A 14,421-nucleotide genomic window follows, 5' to 3' on the forward strand; every position below is an offset into this window, starting at 1 on the left:
TTGTGATTTTATCAAAATGGCCGATTTTTAGCCAATCCAATGCTTTCTCACAGGGAAATCGGCACGGGGGCAGGGCCAAATGCCGTTTTGGCCAATCAGGACCTCATCATAGAGATGCATTGAACCAATGCATCTCTATGAGGAAAATTCAGTGTCTGCATGCAGAGCGTGGGGACAGTGAACATCAGGGCTGCTTTTTTGGCAGCACTGACCCAGGAAGCACCTCCAGTGGCCATCTAAGGAGTGGCCACTTGGAGGTGTCCCTAGAAATAATGTAAACACTGCCTTTTCAGAGAAAAGGCAGTGTTTGCATGAAAACAGCCTGAAGGGAACCATTATACTCACCAGAACAACTACATTAAGCTGTAGTTGTTCTGGTGACTATAGTGTCCCTTTAACTGTCATGTTTCTACTTGACAGAGACTGACTCTGTTAAACACCTTACTCATCTTACTTTTAGGAATGAGGCCAAAGGCCCTCAATTCTTCTGTTTTGACACTAGCTACTGTATTGTGTTTTTAAAAGAGACACTAATGTTAGTGTAATGAAGAAATCTTAGTGTTCTTAAAAGCTTTTAATCTCATTCATCTTGCATATATTATACAGCGCTGCAGAACATGTTCTCACTTCATAAATACTACTACTTCTATTATTAAAAGTATTATAATTCATTGTTTCTTGTACCCCAGGAAGTGCAAGTGCATCGTACGAGGTTGTTATGGTGGCATCTACAGGGTTATAAGGTTGTTTGTAATGGCAAGTATACTTCTTGTGAAAAGAACTGTGATATTTCAGCTTCCCTTCTACTCACACATCGCTTGTTTTGCATTCTATATTTTATACAGGGAATGTATTTTTTTAGAATTATAATTTATTCATATAGCACCAGCTGATTCCTAAGTTCTGTACAATGGAAAAGCATACAAGTTGAGATATATTAAAGCAGACAGAGGCAGACGCCATGGAAAGCTCTGCTCGCTATATACTTTCCATAGTTAAATGCCATCATTATGGGAAATTAGATGGTTCCAGGTTTTTTACACTAAGCTGGCACGAGTTTCATTAAAGTTACTTTGCTCAAAGGAAATGTAAGAATGCTTATTTAAACAAAAAATATCAATTTATTGGTAAAGCTTGCCACAATTAGGCTATTCAGTAGGAATTTCCGTGACATCACCCACAATTAAAGGATGATATTTGTGATGTTATGATAAAATCGAGGAAGACAGAATTGTGGCTTTCAATCAAATCTCCCAGAAATAATTAATCACAGTCCTGTGACTCACAATTCTGACAAACACCGGCTGCCTTTCTTAATTTCTCTCTTGAGCATCCAGTATTTTAGGCTTTTCATTCAGGAGAGAAATCAAGGACAGTGTTGTAGTTGGGGATAAACTCAGCCCATATTGCAAAACTTTTTTTTTTTGTGTGTGCATATGAGTACAAGTAAGCTTACGATGTCACAACAACATTTGTAAGCAGGCAGAATAATGAGCACAGTAATACATTGGTATGACAATCGTTAAGATAGCACACTTTTAGAAATAGGGAAGGTAGTCTAAGCTTTGCACACATGTCAAAGATGGTAGGTATTCCTAAGCTTGTGAAACTGACAAAGGTATCCAAACATGGATATTATATCAAAACATTTAACATGCTGAAACAGATATATGTTATACCACCGGGTGATGGCTTGCATTTAAAGAATGGAATATGAGGAACAAGAAAGTAATACAAAAAATAGAAGACAGTAAGTCTAGATAAAGTAAAGACATAAGCATACGGTATTGTAAAACTTTAATGGATTACTTCCTTGACAGAATTCATTAAGGTAAATAAAAATTAAAGCATACTCCCAAGTACCATGACCACTAACCCTTATGTATTTGTTATGGTTCAAGGTGGCTATGGTTGCAATTTGACAAAAAATAAGATTTTCCTGGCACCCACACATAGCAAAAAGCATTTATTACACACCTTACTAAAGTCGTATAATGTGTTTAGTTGTAGAGATTTGAAGCTGTGTTTTAGTAGTTAAGGTAGAAAACCAATCTTCACCAAACTTATATAAGGCTGCTTCGTCTGGCTTATCACTTCAATACTTGTATATATACTATATGTTGTGTGCGTATATACATATAGGTATATAGGTGTGGTTGTCCTGATGAAAGTTCCTGAATGGAACTGAAACGTTGACACTTTTTAGTAAAAGAAGTTACTAAGAAAGCTACCTGGGAGTGCTGATTTTTTTCTTTCATACATTTAGTGCAATCAAGCACCGGGTCAAATAACTGTAAGTAGGAGTGCAAGGCTTTTTCCATTTAAATATATATATACAGTGGGACCTCAGTTTACAAACGACTCGGTTAACATAATTTTCGGTTTACAAATGAAAATCCATTGAAAATAATTCCTCGGTTTACAAATTCTTTTTGCAATACAAAGCAAGTTTCCCCAGGATGCATAGCACCTGGGAGGTTTATAGCACCGCCCCCTGCATGCTGGAGCCTGTGGGTAGCATGTGGCGTTGAGTGTGGAGGTGTTGGAGCGGCTTTTGCATCGAGTTTTGGAGCCATTCTGGAAATTGTTTGCAGTTGTTTTGGGACTTTTTGGTGCATTTCTCAAGCTGTGGAAAGGTGGGGAGCTGAGCTTGTGTTCTGCATCGTGGGTTGGTTTCCATGCCAGCTCATTTTGACTTTTTTCTGACCTCCAGAACAGATTAATTGGTTTTCAATGTATTCCTATGGGAAACCACGTTTCGGTTTACACATTTTTCGCAATAAGAAACGTCCTGGAGAAGGCATTAAATTCGTAAACCGAGGTCCCACGGTATATATATATTTATTTATTGGCGTTTATATCACATAGCTCCATCTCCTTCATTTCGTCTTTGGAGGCTGGGCAGCAGGCCGCCAAGGACCAATCATTTCAGCTAAACTGTGAGCAAACCGTTTAGCAGTGATACAGAGTCAGCGTTAATGGTCTCCCTTTAAGATATATTGTGCCTCTCATAAATTATGCAATGACGTGTAGGGTTTTTAGAGTACACATCATTAACAAATGTTCATAGTTAAATACAATCAATCTATGTGTGTTTCATAAAACATAACTATGACAATCTTCTGCCATATCATGGAATGTTTGTTATAAATCAGAAAGTACGAGGACATGATATGTAATCCGATCTGCCGTAGAAACCAACTCAAGATATAAATTTATAAGCACCATATACTGTAGGCCTTGAAACTGTGAGATGGTAGCAAATATCCTTTGGTAACAATGACGTTCTCCCTTGATACAGCTGTTTTGATTGCTTTGCAGCATATAAAATATGTCCCTGAGTCTGTTACGTTTAGCTGCCATCTCAGCCTGTTACTTAAGCTTTGATCCGACTTCATCAGGAAACATGTCTTTAGCATACTGTGATAACTAGACAGCAAAGCCACCAGCAAACAGCTGTTTTACCCTCCCAGGCATGTCAGCTGGAGAAGCAAGATGATTGGCCGCACAGAATCTCAATACGAGCAGCATACTTTGTGCAGTATTGTACCTAAACATGCCTGATACATAGAGGAACGATCCCTAATAATACATGCATGCTGCAGGTTGGCAGAAAATAGTAGCCAGATATGTGCAATTCATGTGCTTTATATCTTAAGACACTAGGGAAGAGCAATATTTATATCATATCTGTATAGTTTGAAATGTTGATGCTGCTTAGAATTATTTATTTTTTTTATACACTTTTATTTCAATGGGGCCGTCCAGACCCCTAAAGCACTTCAGGTTGCTGAAGTGCTTCTATGTGAAGAGTATGTCCTTTTTTAATTTAACCAAACTTGCATATTGGCACTTTTTTTAAATTAAACTTGTTACTCCCCTCTGGCTGTCAATCAGACAACTGGTGCTTCCTGGTTTGGTTAGATCAATGGTGCTTAAACTCAAGATGCAAGCAGTTGCTCAGAGCACCTGCTTTGCAAAGACTTCTCATTGAGCTGCATTGGGAAGTCTGTTATTGGACAGCCATAGAAAGTCTGGGAAGGGTTAGAAGGGGAAAGCTTAAGAAAGTTATTTAGCATTTGCAAACTGTTTTAGATATAGCCAAAATGGAAAAATTCATCCTTAAATGCATGCACAATTTTATTGCAGGTCTATCTACTTAACAGTGATTTAAAAAAAAAATGTTTATTTCATATCGCTTGGTATTAGCACCCACACCATTTCAATTCTATAGTATATGAGTGCCAGACCCGTTTTTATTACCTATATATGTAAATACATAAGCTATCCAAAATGCACAACAACAGCAATTTTGTTTTTGATAAATCGTATGTTCATGGCTTGGAGTGTCAGTATGTTTGTGAATGTAGGAGTGTATTTGTTTGGAGTGTGAGTTTGTCTGTGAGTGCATGACTGTGTATGTAAAGTATAGGTGTGTTTAATATTTAAGGGTGTAGATGAATACAAAGGTGCCTTTAAAATGTCCAAGGTTTTTCAGGCCAGCAATTCTGAGTGCATATTCGTGATAACTGGCCATGTTTGGACCATCCTTGGTATTTACCATTAATTAGGAAGAGATAAAATGAATTGATAACATCCAGCTAGTTGGCATTTAGTGGCTTCTTGGTTCACAACACAATGGAAGAACAGACAAAAATACCAGTGCTCAGTGTAACAGAAGGTCTCAGTGGAGGTCCCTTTATGTGTCTGCAGATTTATTAACTCTGTTCTTTGGTATAGCCACTGCCTACACACCGCCGGGACATCATGCTAGCCCTGAGAAAACATGTAACTCGAGGATGTGAAAGAATAGTGCCTGTTTCACCCAAACACCCTTCTCTCGCTTTTTGTTGCAAGATTTATAAAACAGATGTTCCACAATGTCTACAGAAATCCTTTTTGTAGTCCTAACTCATCCTGCAGTGCCTTAACAGTGTGGCGGTTTAATTCTCATTTAGTGGAAATAGAAACGCAGGAGAATTTGTGAGAAAAGGATTTCTTGATTTTCCAGCAGCTTGACGTTAGGAAGCTTTTCTAATGCCGGCAGTGGCTTTGAAAGTTAAATTCAAAGAACATATATTGAACTTCCCCCATTAATATCATCCCAGTTTAAAATGTCTCTTGCAATTGCATCTGCTATGAAAATATATTTTGCCCTTACAATTGCATTGCATTCTAACCATTTGTTATCATTAGTTGCAGTGATTTCATTTATCACACTACACCAATTAACAAAATGGCAGGTCACCTATCTGCAGTTGTCAGGTTTTGTGAAAACACAAGTGTGAATTGTAACAGAACTGAGCTGATGATTTTAGAAATGGTATCATGGCTTGCTTCCCCCTTGTTGATCTCCCACCAGGATATTAGCCAAAGCAGTACAAGACTTTTTTTTTTTAATTCTATTCTATTTTTTTTGAGGGGGTGAGGGGGGGGGGGGGGGGGGGGGGAGGAGGGGTTGACAGTTTGTTTCCTTTCTTTTAAGTGCCAGGTCTTTTGATGGTGTTAGGCAAGTATAAATAAGAAATATTTTAATACTGGCAAGGTGACGTATTAGTAACACTTGCTAGGTATACTAGGAGTAGAAACTCAGTTTGAGTCCAAATCTTCAACTGATTATTGTGTAAATGGAAATCAATCTATCTATCTATCTATCTATCTATCTATCCATCCATCCATCCATCCATCCATCCATCCATCATTGGTTGACAATTGATTGTAGAACTTAGGAACAACATATTAAACAGTTGTATTTCTTATAACGCTGCTAACAGCTAATCTGTTGAAATATTTTAAGACTCTCAGAGGGTTAGGTTTAGTTCCCTAACTCATGGGGGTTAATGTTCTTATTTTATTTTATTATATGCTGGCTGATTCTGCAGTGTTTAAATTGGAAACAATATTAATTACTTGTTGAAATAGACAAAGACAGATAATACAGAGAGCTCTGCTCAGTGGTGGCTGGTAACATTTAAAGATGGCACAAGACCTTTTGGGCTCTACCCACTTAACCCCATAAAATGACATCAGCTGCATCTCCGGTCATCAATGATGGGGAAAAAACAACTGCAGATATAATCATGGCAGATGCACATATATCAGCAGTCCTGACGCCAATAAATGAGTTTTTTTTTTTGTGCAACAAAAACAGACTTCACATAATTTAGCAAAAATGCACACCACCCCACCTACCCCTACAAACCAACCTACAACGGCGCTACTCTGTTGAGATTATAGATATATATTACATTTATTGGTTATTTATTGGTTTCCCACATGACAAGATTGATAATGGTCAATATAATCATTTCTTCAAGAATACATTGTGGTCATTTTAACAGTGAAAATGTATTTCTGATTTTGGTGGGACAGCTCTATTTTGAGGATGCACTTGCGCTTTGCCCGGGCACAGCAAGTGCCCTCTACAAGGTCATGCAGACTGGGGGCCAGTCAAACAGGAACCTTTAGTCATTCCATAGGCAGGCCTGCCCCTTTTGCTAGTGACACGAGTCCGGCTTGTCTCAAATTTGGGAGGTATGAAAATGTGTTGTTGGTAATGCATTTAAAATTGGCTGCCTTGCTTGCCATCTCAAGACAAAAATATGCAAAAGAAAACTATTGTTTCTAAGTCTTCAATATTTATTGAAATGTATTTTCAAGTATTGGATTTCATATTTTTTTTTATATTCATTCTTTTCTTTATATTTTTTTACTCACAGAGGATGAAAGGCCCGGACAGACTTATCATAGAGAAAGAAGAAACGCCATTGCAATGCAGCCACAGGGAGGGCAAGGCCTTACTAAAATCAGTGAAGAGCCTTCTACATCCAGCGAGGAAAGGGCCTCATTAATAAAGAAAGAGATCCATGGATCTATAACACACCTGCCTGAACCTTCTGTTCCATACCGTGGCACTGTCTTTACAATGGATCCAAGAAATGGTTACATCGACCCGCATTACCGTAAGTACTTTTAAAAAAATGTGTTTATATTACTTTACAACATTCACATCTGCCAGATTTGCAGCAGATAATAAAATATACTGTATTGTACATTTTTATAGATATTATGTCCTTCATTTATATAATTATAAAAACATGCATTAAAGAATGTATTACTTGCTGCTAAAGAAGATATAGGACATAGTATTTCAAATGTTTCAAGCATGAGAAACACAACCACTTCCTCACCTTGTGTTTTCCGCAAACATCTGTATTTATAAGGCACATGAACCTTCTGACTTTTATATAACTTGTCATCTGTAAGTGTTTTTTGCATATTTCTGACCTAATAGATAAAAAATTGTAAATTAAAAAAATTAATTGTTATTTGTTTATGCTTACTTAGATGTATAGCTAGTCAAAACTCCGTTCTTAGTGCTACCATCTTTCCTCTCCAACACCTGGTAGCCTTCCTTGTAAAGAGTTGCTTTACCATATTTATAAAATATTAAACAAACCTTCAAGAGAGCATCTTAGTTCAAAGTTAATATGAAATAATGAAAACATAATTGCTCAACTATTTATTTCGCATTATATTTTAATTTATCACACGCTCACAACGTTACATGGTACCATCTTGAGAAGCACTTTGAGATGTTCTGAGGACCGGTGAAGGCCTTCATACCACACACCTTTAGTGCTCTTGCCATATTGGGTAAACTATGGTACTGTCTAATTAAACCTACCGTATTTATCGGCGTATAACACGCACTTTTTCTCTCTGAAAATAGGGGGGAAATGATGGGTGCGTGTTATACGCCGATATCCCATATTTACTTACCTGTCTTGAAGCGTGGGCCGGTGTTCAGCGCTCACCGCGGTACTGGAACTTAAATTTCCGGTTCCGGTTTCTGGTGGGACTGAAAGGAAGTGTGCACACTATTGTGTGCACACTTCCTTTCAGTCCCGCTGGAAACCGGAACCTGAAATTTAAGTTCCAGTACCGCGGTGCGCGCTGTGAAGCCGGCCCGCGCTTCAAGACAGGTAAGTAATTATGGGACAAGAGGGAAAGTGCATTTGGGGACACTATGGGAGGGGGGGGGGGCACTATGGGAGGGGGGGGAAGAATACTATGGAAAGGGGGGAACACTATGGAAAGGGGGGAACACTATGGGAGGGGGTGGAGAATACTATGGAAAGGGGGGACACTATGGGAGGGGGTGGAGAATACTATGGGGGGGGGAGAATACTATGGAAAGGGGGGACACACTATGGGATGAGGGGGGAACACTATGGGAGGGGGGGAGAATACTATGGGGGGGGGAGAATACTATGGAAAGGGGGGGGGACACTATGGGATGAGGGGGGGGGGATACTATGGGAGGGGTGGAAATTTCCTGGAATTTCCTTCTGAAAATGAGGTGCGTGTTATACGCCGGTGCGTGTTATACGCTGATAAATACGGTATTTATTTTAGCTAGTGAAGTTTAAATAAGATGAACTCTAGAACATAAATGTGTGCAGAATATGTGAATTGTTCATTATTAGACATTGTTACCATAAACGTGTTTTTACTGATCACTGTTGCAGACGTGATCCCAAACACAAAGATTACAAGAAGAAATATTCAGCTCATAAACATTAGCGTGTAAAGCAGAGAGAAAAACACCAAACAGACCTCCACAAAGATATAGCGCATACACTCCCACTTCTGAGACCAGCGATTAGTAACACTCATCCATTTTTATTGTGGTGTGACTGGACAAAACTACATTCTTTGCTGTGGGTTTTAATGGGCATTGACTCCGTTTTACAGCATTCCTTAGTCTTTACCCCCTTCCGACTTAACCCTTCCTGTGACGGTGACAATGTACACCCTGCAGACATTAAAACTCAAAAGGACCTTGAAATCTAGAGCAATCAAAAAGCATTGTAAGCATTCTTATATACAGTATACAAACAAAGCATAAAACTAATATTCTTTTCAATTGCTATTTCTTGATTCTATCAAATCACTTAAAACACAGAGTCTGAATTTTCTAATGGTGATCTACTGACCCTTTGAGAGTTCTAAAGGCTGATCGTCAATGAATATAGTTCATCATTTGCCAGACAAAGGCATTGAAGTCATAACTCAAACACTTTCCCTTTATCAGTTGTGCATGAGGTCATTTACTTTTCGCCAGTTCAAAAACACTTCAACATTTTCGAAGTGCACTCTTTTTGTCCATCCTATTTTCTTGATTTAGTTGTGCAGTGCTGATTGTTGTGTTGCACACTAAAGCCCATCATTATTTGGCATCCATATGCCCACAGTAAGGAATTAAAAAATTCATTAAGCATGGCACAAATCTTATAGAATCCTTCATGACTGATTGGTTCCCTAATAGTTCATAGGACTGGCACATACTGTTGGGAAAGGTGGTGCTATTTCAGAAGTTGCCATGTTGTTGTTGAAAAAGTCCCTTGGTATTTCTGCTCAACATGTACTCCCTCTCTGGTGTCTAGTGGGAGGGGGACAGAATTCATGTTAGCAGAGGAAGGAAGAGGAATTTGTTAAAACAATGCAGCTTCTACTCATTCTAGCTAGTCTTCAAGCACTGCAGTGTATACTCTATTTCACTATCCCCAAACCATATATGAAATCAAGGATCGGATAGATTGGTACTAATTGTAATTTTATTTGTGGGCCATCCTTGCAGCTCATTATCATACTGACCATGCATACATCTAGCTTATTACTTGCCATGGAGCTGCATGTATTTTATGATTATGCCCCACTGGGCATAGTCGTCTGTATTTTTTGGTGATCGTGTGAGTGACCGAAGCCTGGCCAAAGTAGCTAGTACAGGAAGGAGTGTAAGCCCCATTTGGTGCGGAACTCTTCACCCATGGGTGGTTGGAAGGTTGAGTAGGCCCAGCGTCCCTGGAGTAGTTACTTGCTTGTCAAAGGGAAGACGAAAGGCACTATGTAAAACATAGTAGTGCCCGTCTAAACAACATTTTTCAGCACTCCAACCTGGGGCCACATAGAACATCATCTGGTCAGTTAGCGTGTTAAGGTCCACCCCTTAGACTGTGTTTTTTAAAAAAAAAATCATGTAAGTTGTAGAAATAACTTTGAGTTTTAGAATACTCACCATAGTACTAACACTAATAATGAAAAACAAAAACAAAGAAAAGCAGGCATCTGATTCTTATTGTTTTAAAAATCATTATCATTCATATAATTAAATTCTGAGAGAAGTGTGAAAAATGTTACACGTAAATTACAAATGTGGTTTTGCATATCGAAAGATGTTTTTAGTTAGAAACAGTCACCACATTAAAACAAACCATACACAAAACCCTACAACTTGAGGTGTCAAAGCTCACGCCTATTACGATTTATCACCCAGTCAGGATGTGCCATTGCCCTTTCACCTTTTTAGTCTCCAACTCCAGATGACATTTGCTGATTCAAACAGGTTTATTTATTTATTTTTTTGGTCCCTCTCCCATATAATTCACAAACGTTATGTTAAAAGGTCACCGACCAGATGACTGATTAGCACAGACAGCTGATTAGTGCACAGGTATTTCTCCAAGAGCTGCTCCAAGGATAAAAGCAAATCTTATACCTTCATTAGTTGTAAGCGGCATAAAGCAGGGAATAATCACTCATTGGAGAGAAGATCAAAGTGTTTCACAACTTGAACAATTTTCCCCAAATAGTCTTGCTATTCATTAGTTTATAATAATGAGTCAACACATGTGTTTTGTTTAAAACTTTCCTTCTTAAAAAATCACCCACACGTACGGCAACTAAATATATTTATGGTATGTAGGCATCTTTATTATTAAGTGAAGGCTTAGGGCTTATTTTAATATTTTAAAGCTGTTAATGGTCAGTGTAACTATAGGATATTTGAAACGGTTATGGGTCAGATTTATGGGGTGCACTGTTGCTGTAAGCTTGAGTTTTTTCAAATCTTTTTTTGTTTTAGGCAATACTTACAAAATACTACAAAATATTAATTTAAGAGACCTTCTTTTACCCTTTTGGGGGTCTGTTTCTCTCTGATTTTCACTCATTCTATGAAAAAAACTCATACCCCCCACAATATATTCTTACCTAAAATAAAGTTTAATTATGGGGGCAAAAGGGTTGGCATGAAGGGTCTACAAAGACATACATGTCTTCTTTTTTTATTATTTTAAATAAAGTAAGCAATAAGCTACATTGCATATTGCGTACCAGAATCTATCCAAGCTATCCATTTGGTTTGCATGTCCCTTTTATGCTTTATTAAACTAATCAGCTTGTCAGGAACTCAGGGTAATCTTTATCAAATCTAGTAAATCATTTTTAGTTTTTTTGCTGGAACTTACACATTCTTTACATTTTATTTATACAGTAAAATATACATATTAATAATCCATTCTTTGCCAGTGAGGTCTGCTAAATCTTTGAAAAGAAAATTATGAGTAGAAATGATTTCAACGAAAATCGTGTGTGTCTGACATTGTGCCATGCGTGACCGATAATTTAAGTGCCGTTTGCTGCTGCTGCAGATAATTCAGCCTCTCCCCCATCAATTGCATTACCAGTAGAGGAACTGAAGAGACAGAGACTGAGCAATCCTGTCTCCCCAGCTCCTTATCTGGCATATTAGTAATGGGAGAGTAAGTATATGCAAATAGTATTTGCTTCTTATTACTTTAACCCCCGTCATTCTTGGTCTACCAGGGTCATGCACCCCCAACAATGCCCTAAATGTAAAAACGCTTTAGCCCCAAGAGGTTGATTAACAAAAATTAATAATATTTAATCCATTCAGATCTGACCAACTTGTTTGTAGAATGTATGCATTTTGTGAAAACATAACAATGCCATAATTGCACACATATACTGTCTGCAGCTTGCGTAGCTTACTAAAAACTATAACAAAACGGTAAAAGAACCGATGGCATACATGGTATGACTTGCTATTTACTTATTAAAGGGACACTATAGTCACCCAGACCACTTCAGCACAATGAAGTGGTCTGGGTGCCAGGCCCCCCAGGTTTTAACCCTTCAGATGTAAACATAGCAGTTTCAAAGAAACTGCTATGTTTACATTGCAGGGTTAATCCAGCCTCTAGTGGCTGTCTTCCTGACAGCCGCTAGAGGCGCTTCTGCGACGCTGTATGCAAAATTTGCATCCAGCGTGCAGAACGTCCATAGGAAAGCATTGAGAAACGCTTTCCTTTGGACTGTTTGAATGCGCGCGTGGCTCCTGCCGCGCATGCGCATTCCGCTCCATTTGGGAGCTGACGTCGGCGGGGGAGGAAAGGTCACCTGCGCTGGATAAAGGTAAGTGGCTGAAGGGGTTTTAACCCCTTCAGAGCCAAGGGAGGGGGACCCTGAGGGTGGGGGGAGGGTCCTAAGGATGCTATAGTGTTAGGAAAACAAGTTTGTTTTCCTGACACTATAGTGATCCTTTAAGCTGTTCCTCTTCACTGATGAGTAGCACCGGCTGCTGGGGTCTGAATTACATATCCCATAAATCTGCTTGGACACAAGTTTACGGGATGAAATAAGACACCTAAGCATAGAAGATACAAACCTGTTGGATATCTGTTTAAAGAGTTTTGTCTTGTTTTTATTTTTTACCTTTTGCTTTGAATACCGTGACTTAATTTGCCTTAAATATATACTTCAACATATATTCTTTTACAAGGCGAGAACGAAGTGTACATTTAAACAGTTTCTCGGTGTGTAAGTTACTTAAAAAGTTGGCCCGGTTTCAAGTGGAACTGTTTGCTGTTTTGTATTAATGTGCTGTAGCTGAGGCTCTAGGTGTTATGTGGGTTCATTTAAAAGTGGTGAGATCATTTTTGCTGCTTCTCATTAACCTATAAAACACAAGAACGAGTGGTCTGCATTCTTGGTGCTTGCAGAGAGCCACAGAGGTTTGTGTAAGCAAATGATCTAATTTCAGAGCTTTGCAGCTGAATGTGTAAGGAAAACATCAGTGATGACAAATGCCACTTTGACCCCCCCAGGCTCTCAGTGTCACCTCTTAAATGTGTCACAGGTGCCAGCAATGCCATTTGGCTTCTTGCAGAGTCTGCATAGTCTCCCAGTGTATCCCCATAGGGTCAGACTTCAGCGTCCACTGTCGTCACTACTAAATGCAGATAACAGAACACCAGCACCTGGACTCAGCCGCACCTGGTAGTTTGGATATAGTGCATGGCACGGCTCTGCACATTGTGGCACTTTTATAGTATGTGTGAAAGCAGTATATTGACTTTGCAAGGTCTTTAAAATAAAGAAATACACATTTTCGAGGTTATTACTAAAGTTTGCAAGTTATTTGCTCAGACTGTGATTGACCAAACTGTGAATGTTTAGATTAACGTTTTACAACAAAATAGCCAAATTGGATAAATTCTCCAACTCACCAGTTTTTCAAGCTCTGATATTTTGACTTGAAATTTGTTATTTCCTGATCAACAATTTCCACCAAAGCTACTAAACATGTTTTGGGATTTTATAAGTTTTTGGATTATATTCATTACTAATGAGTGTGAAGTTGACTACTGTCTAGTAACAGTCAGACTAAGACAGCCGCATTTGGAAAATAAAATCATCAACTCTGCTATTTTGGACTATATTTGTCTCCACTGTTTTGCAAATAGACCCATCACAAATCTAAAAGTAGAGCAATCAACAGGGGCAATCGATTGGTGTCCATTGAGACTACTCCACTTTTAGAACTTTGCCTCCGAAAAGCTCTTTATAAGTAACCCTTATTGTTACGGGAGATATATATAGAAGTGTAACTAACAGAAAGATGGGGCATAGTGCAGTAATCTCTTTTATGTTCATACTCGAAATATAGAAATTTGCCCCAGTTTTTAGTAACAATATTTTACTTATCTACCTTGATTTCAGTGCTGAAACCAGTGGAGTCTTCGTAAATCCAAACAGGAATTAGTAACTAATGGAATTATTAGCACACATTCTTTTTATTCCTTGGATACTGAATTATTAGTCATGGTCACACGTCCATCCTTTGATTTTGGCAGCACCACGCTTTAATTAAATGATTGATTGCATGAAAAAAAAACCAGTGGTGTTAAAGGGATACTACTTGTGCCAACTATAAGCTCATTGGAAAAAAAAAAAAGATTAAAATCAATACTTGTGTCCTTTATGAAAGATGAATTTTGTATTCAGATTTCTAATTCATTTTGGTTTTACCTTTGGATTTTGTTTTGTTGTTGAATTTGTCAACATGACTGCTCAGAAAGACTAGTAATTATTGTGGACACTTTTTTCTTTAATATACATTGATAATTTGCATTATATTTTTGAATCTTGGACCTAGCTGACTGTATAGTTTTATAAAACGCAGTCACTCTCCTTGTGGGCAAGACTTTTTGCATAGGACTGGCTTCTAAAAGAGTTTGTGCGTAAAGAAGAGTAGTTTGAAAGATACATTTAATG

The 14,421-nt window shown here is 38.3% G+C and overlaps 1 protein-coding gene across 5 annotated transcripts in view; it reads left to right on the forward strand.

Annotated features, from left to right (window-relative positions):
- The window catches only part of GLI3 (GLI family zinc finger 3), a 248,461-nt gene that overhangs the window by 85,415 nt on the left and 148,625 nt on the right, over positions 1 to 14,421 (forward strand). For all 5 annotated transcript variants that reach the window (XM_063452128.1, XM_063452131.1, XM_063452130.1 and 2 more), the window contains one exon: positions 6,720 to 6,962. In XM_063452128.1, coding sequence (XP_063308198.1) covers positions 6,720 to 6,962 — 243 coding nt within the window. The remainder of the gene's footprint in view (positions 1 to 6,719; positions 6,963 to 14,421) is intronic.

The sequence above is a fragment of the Pelobates fuscus genome, chromosome 4 (genome assembly GCF_036172605.1).
Source record: "Pelobates fuscus isolate aPelFus1 chromosome 4, aPelFus1.pri, whole genome shotgun sequence".
Classification (NCBI taxonomy): domain Eukaryota; kingdom Metazoa; phylum Chordata; class Amphibia; order Anura; family Pelobatidae; genus Pelobates; species Pelobates fuscus.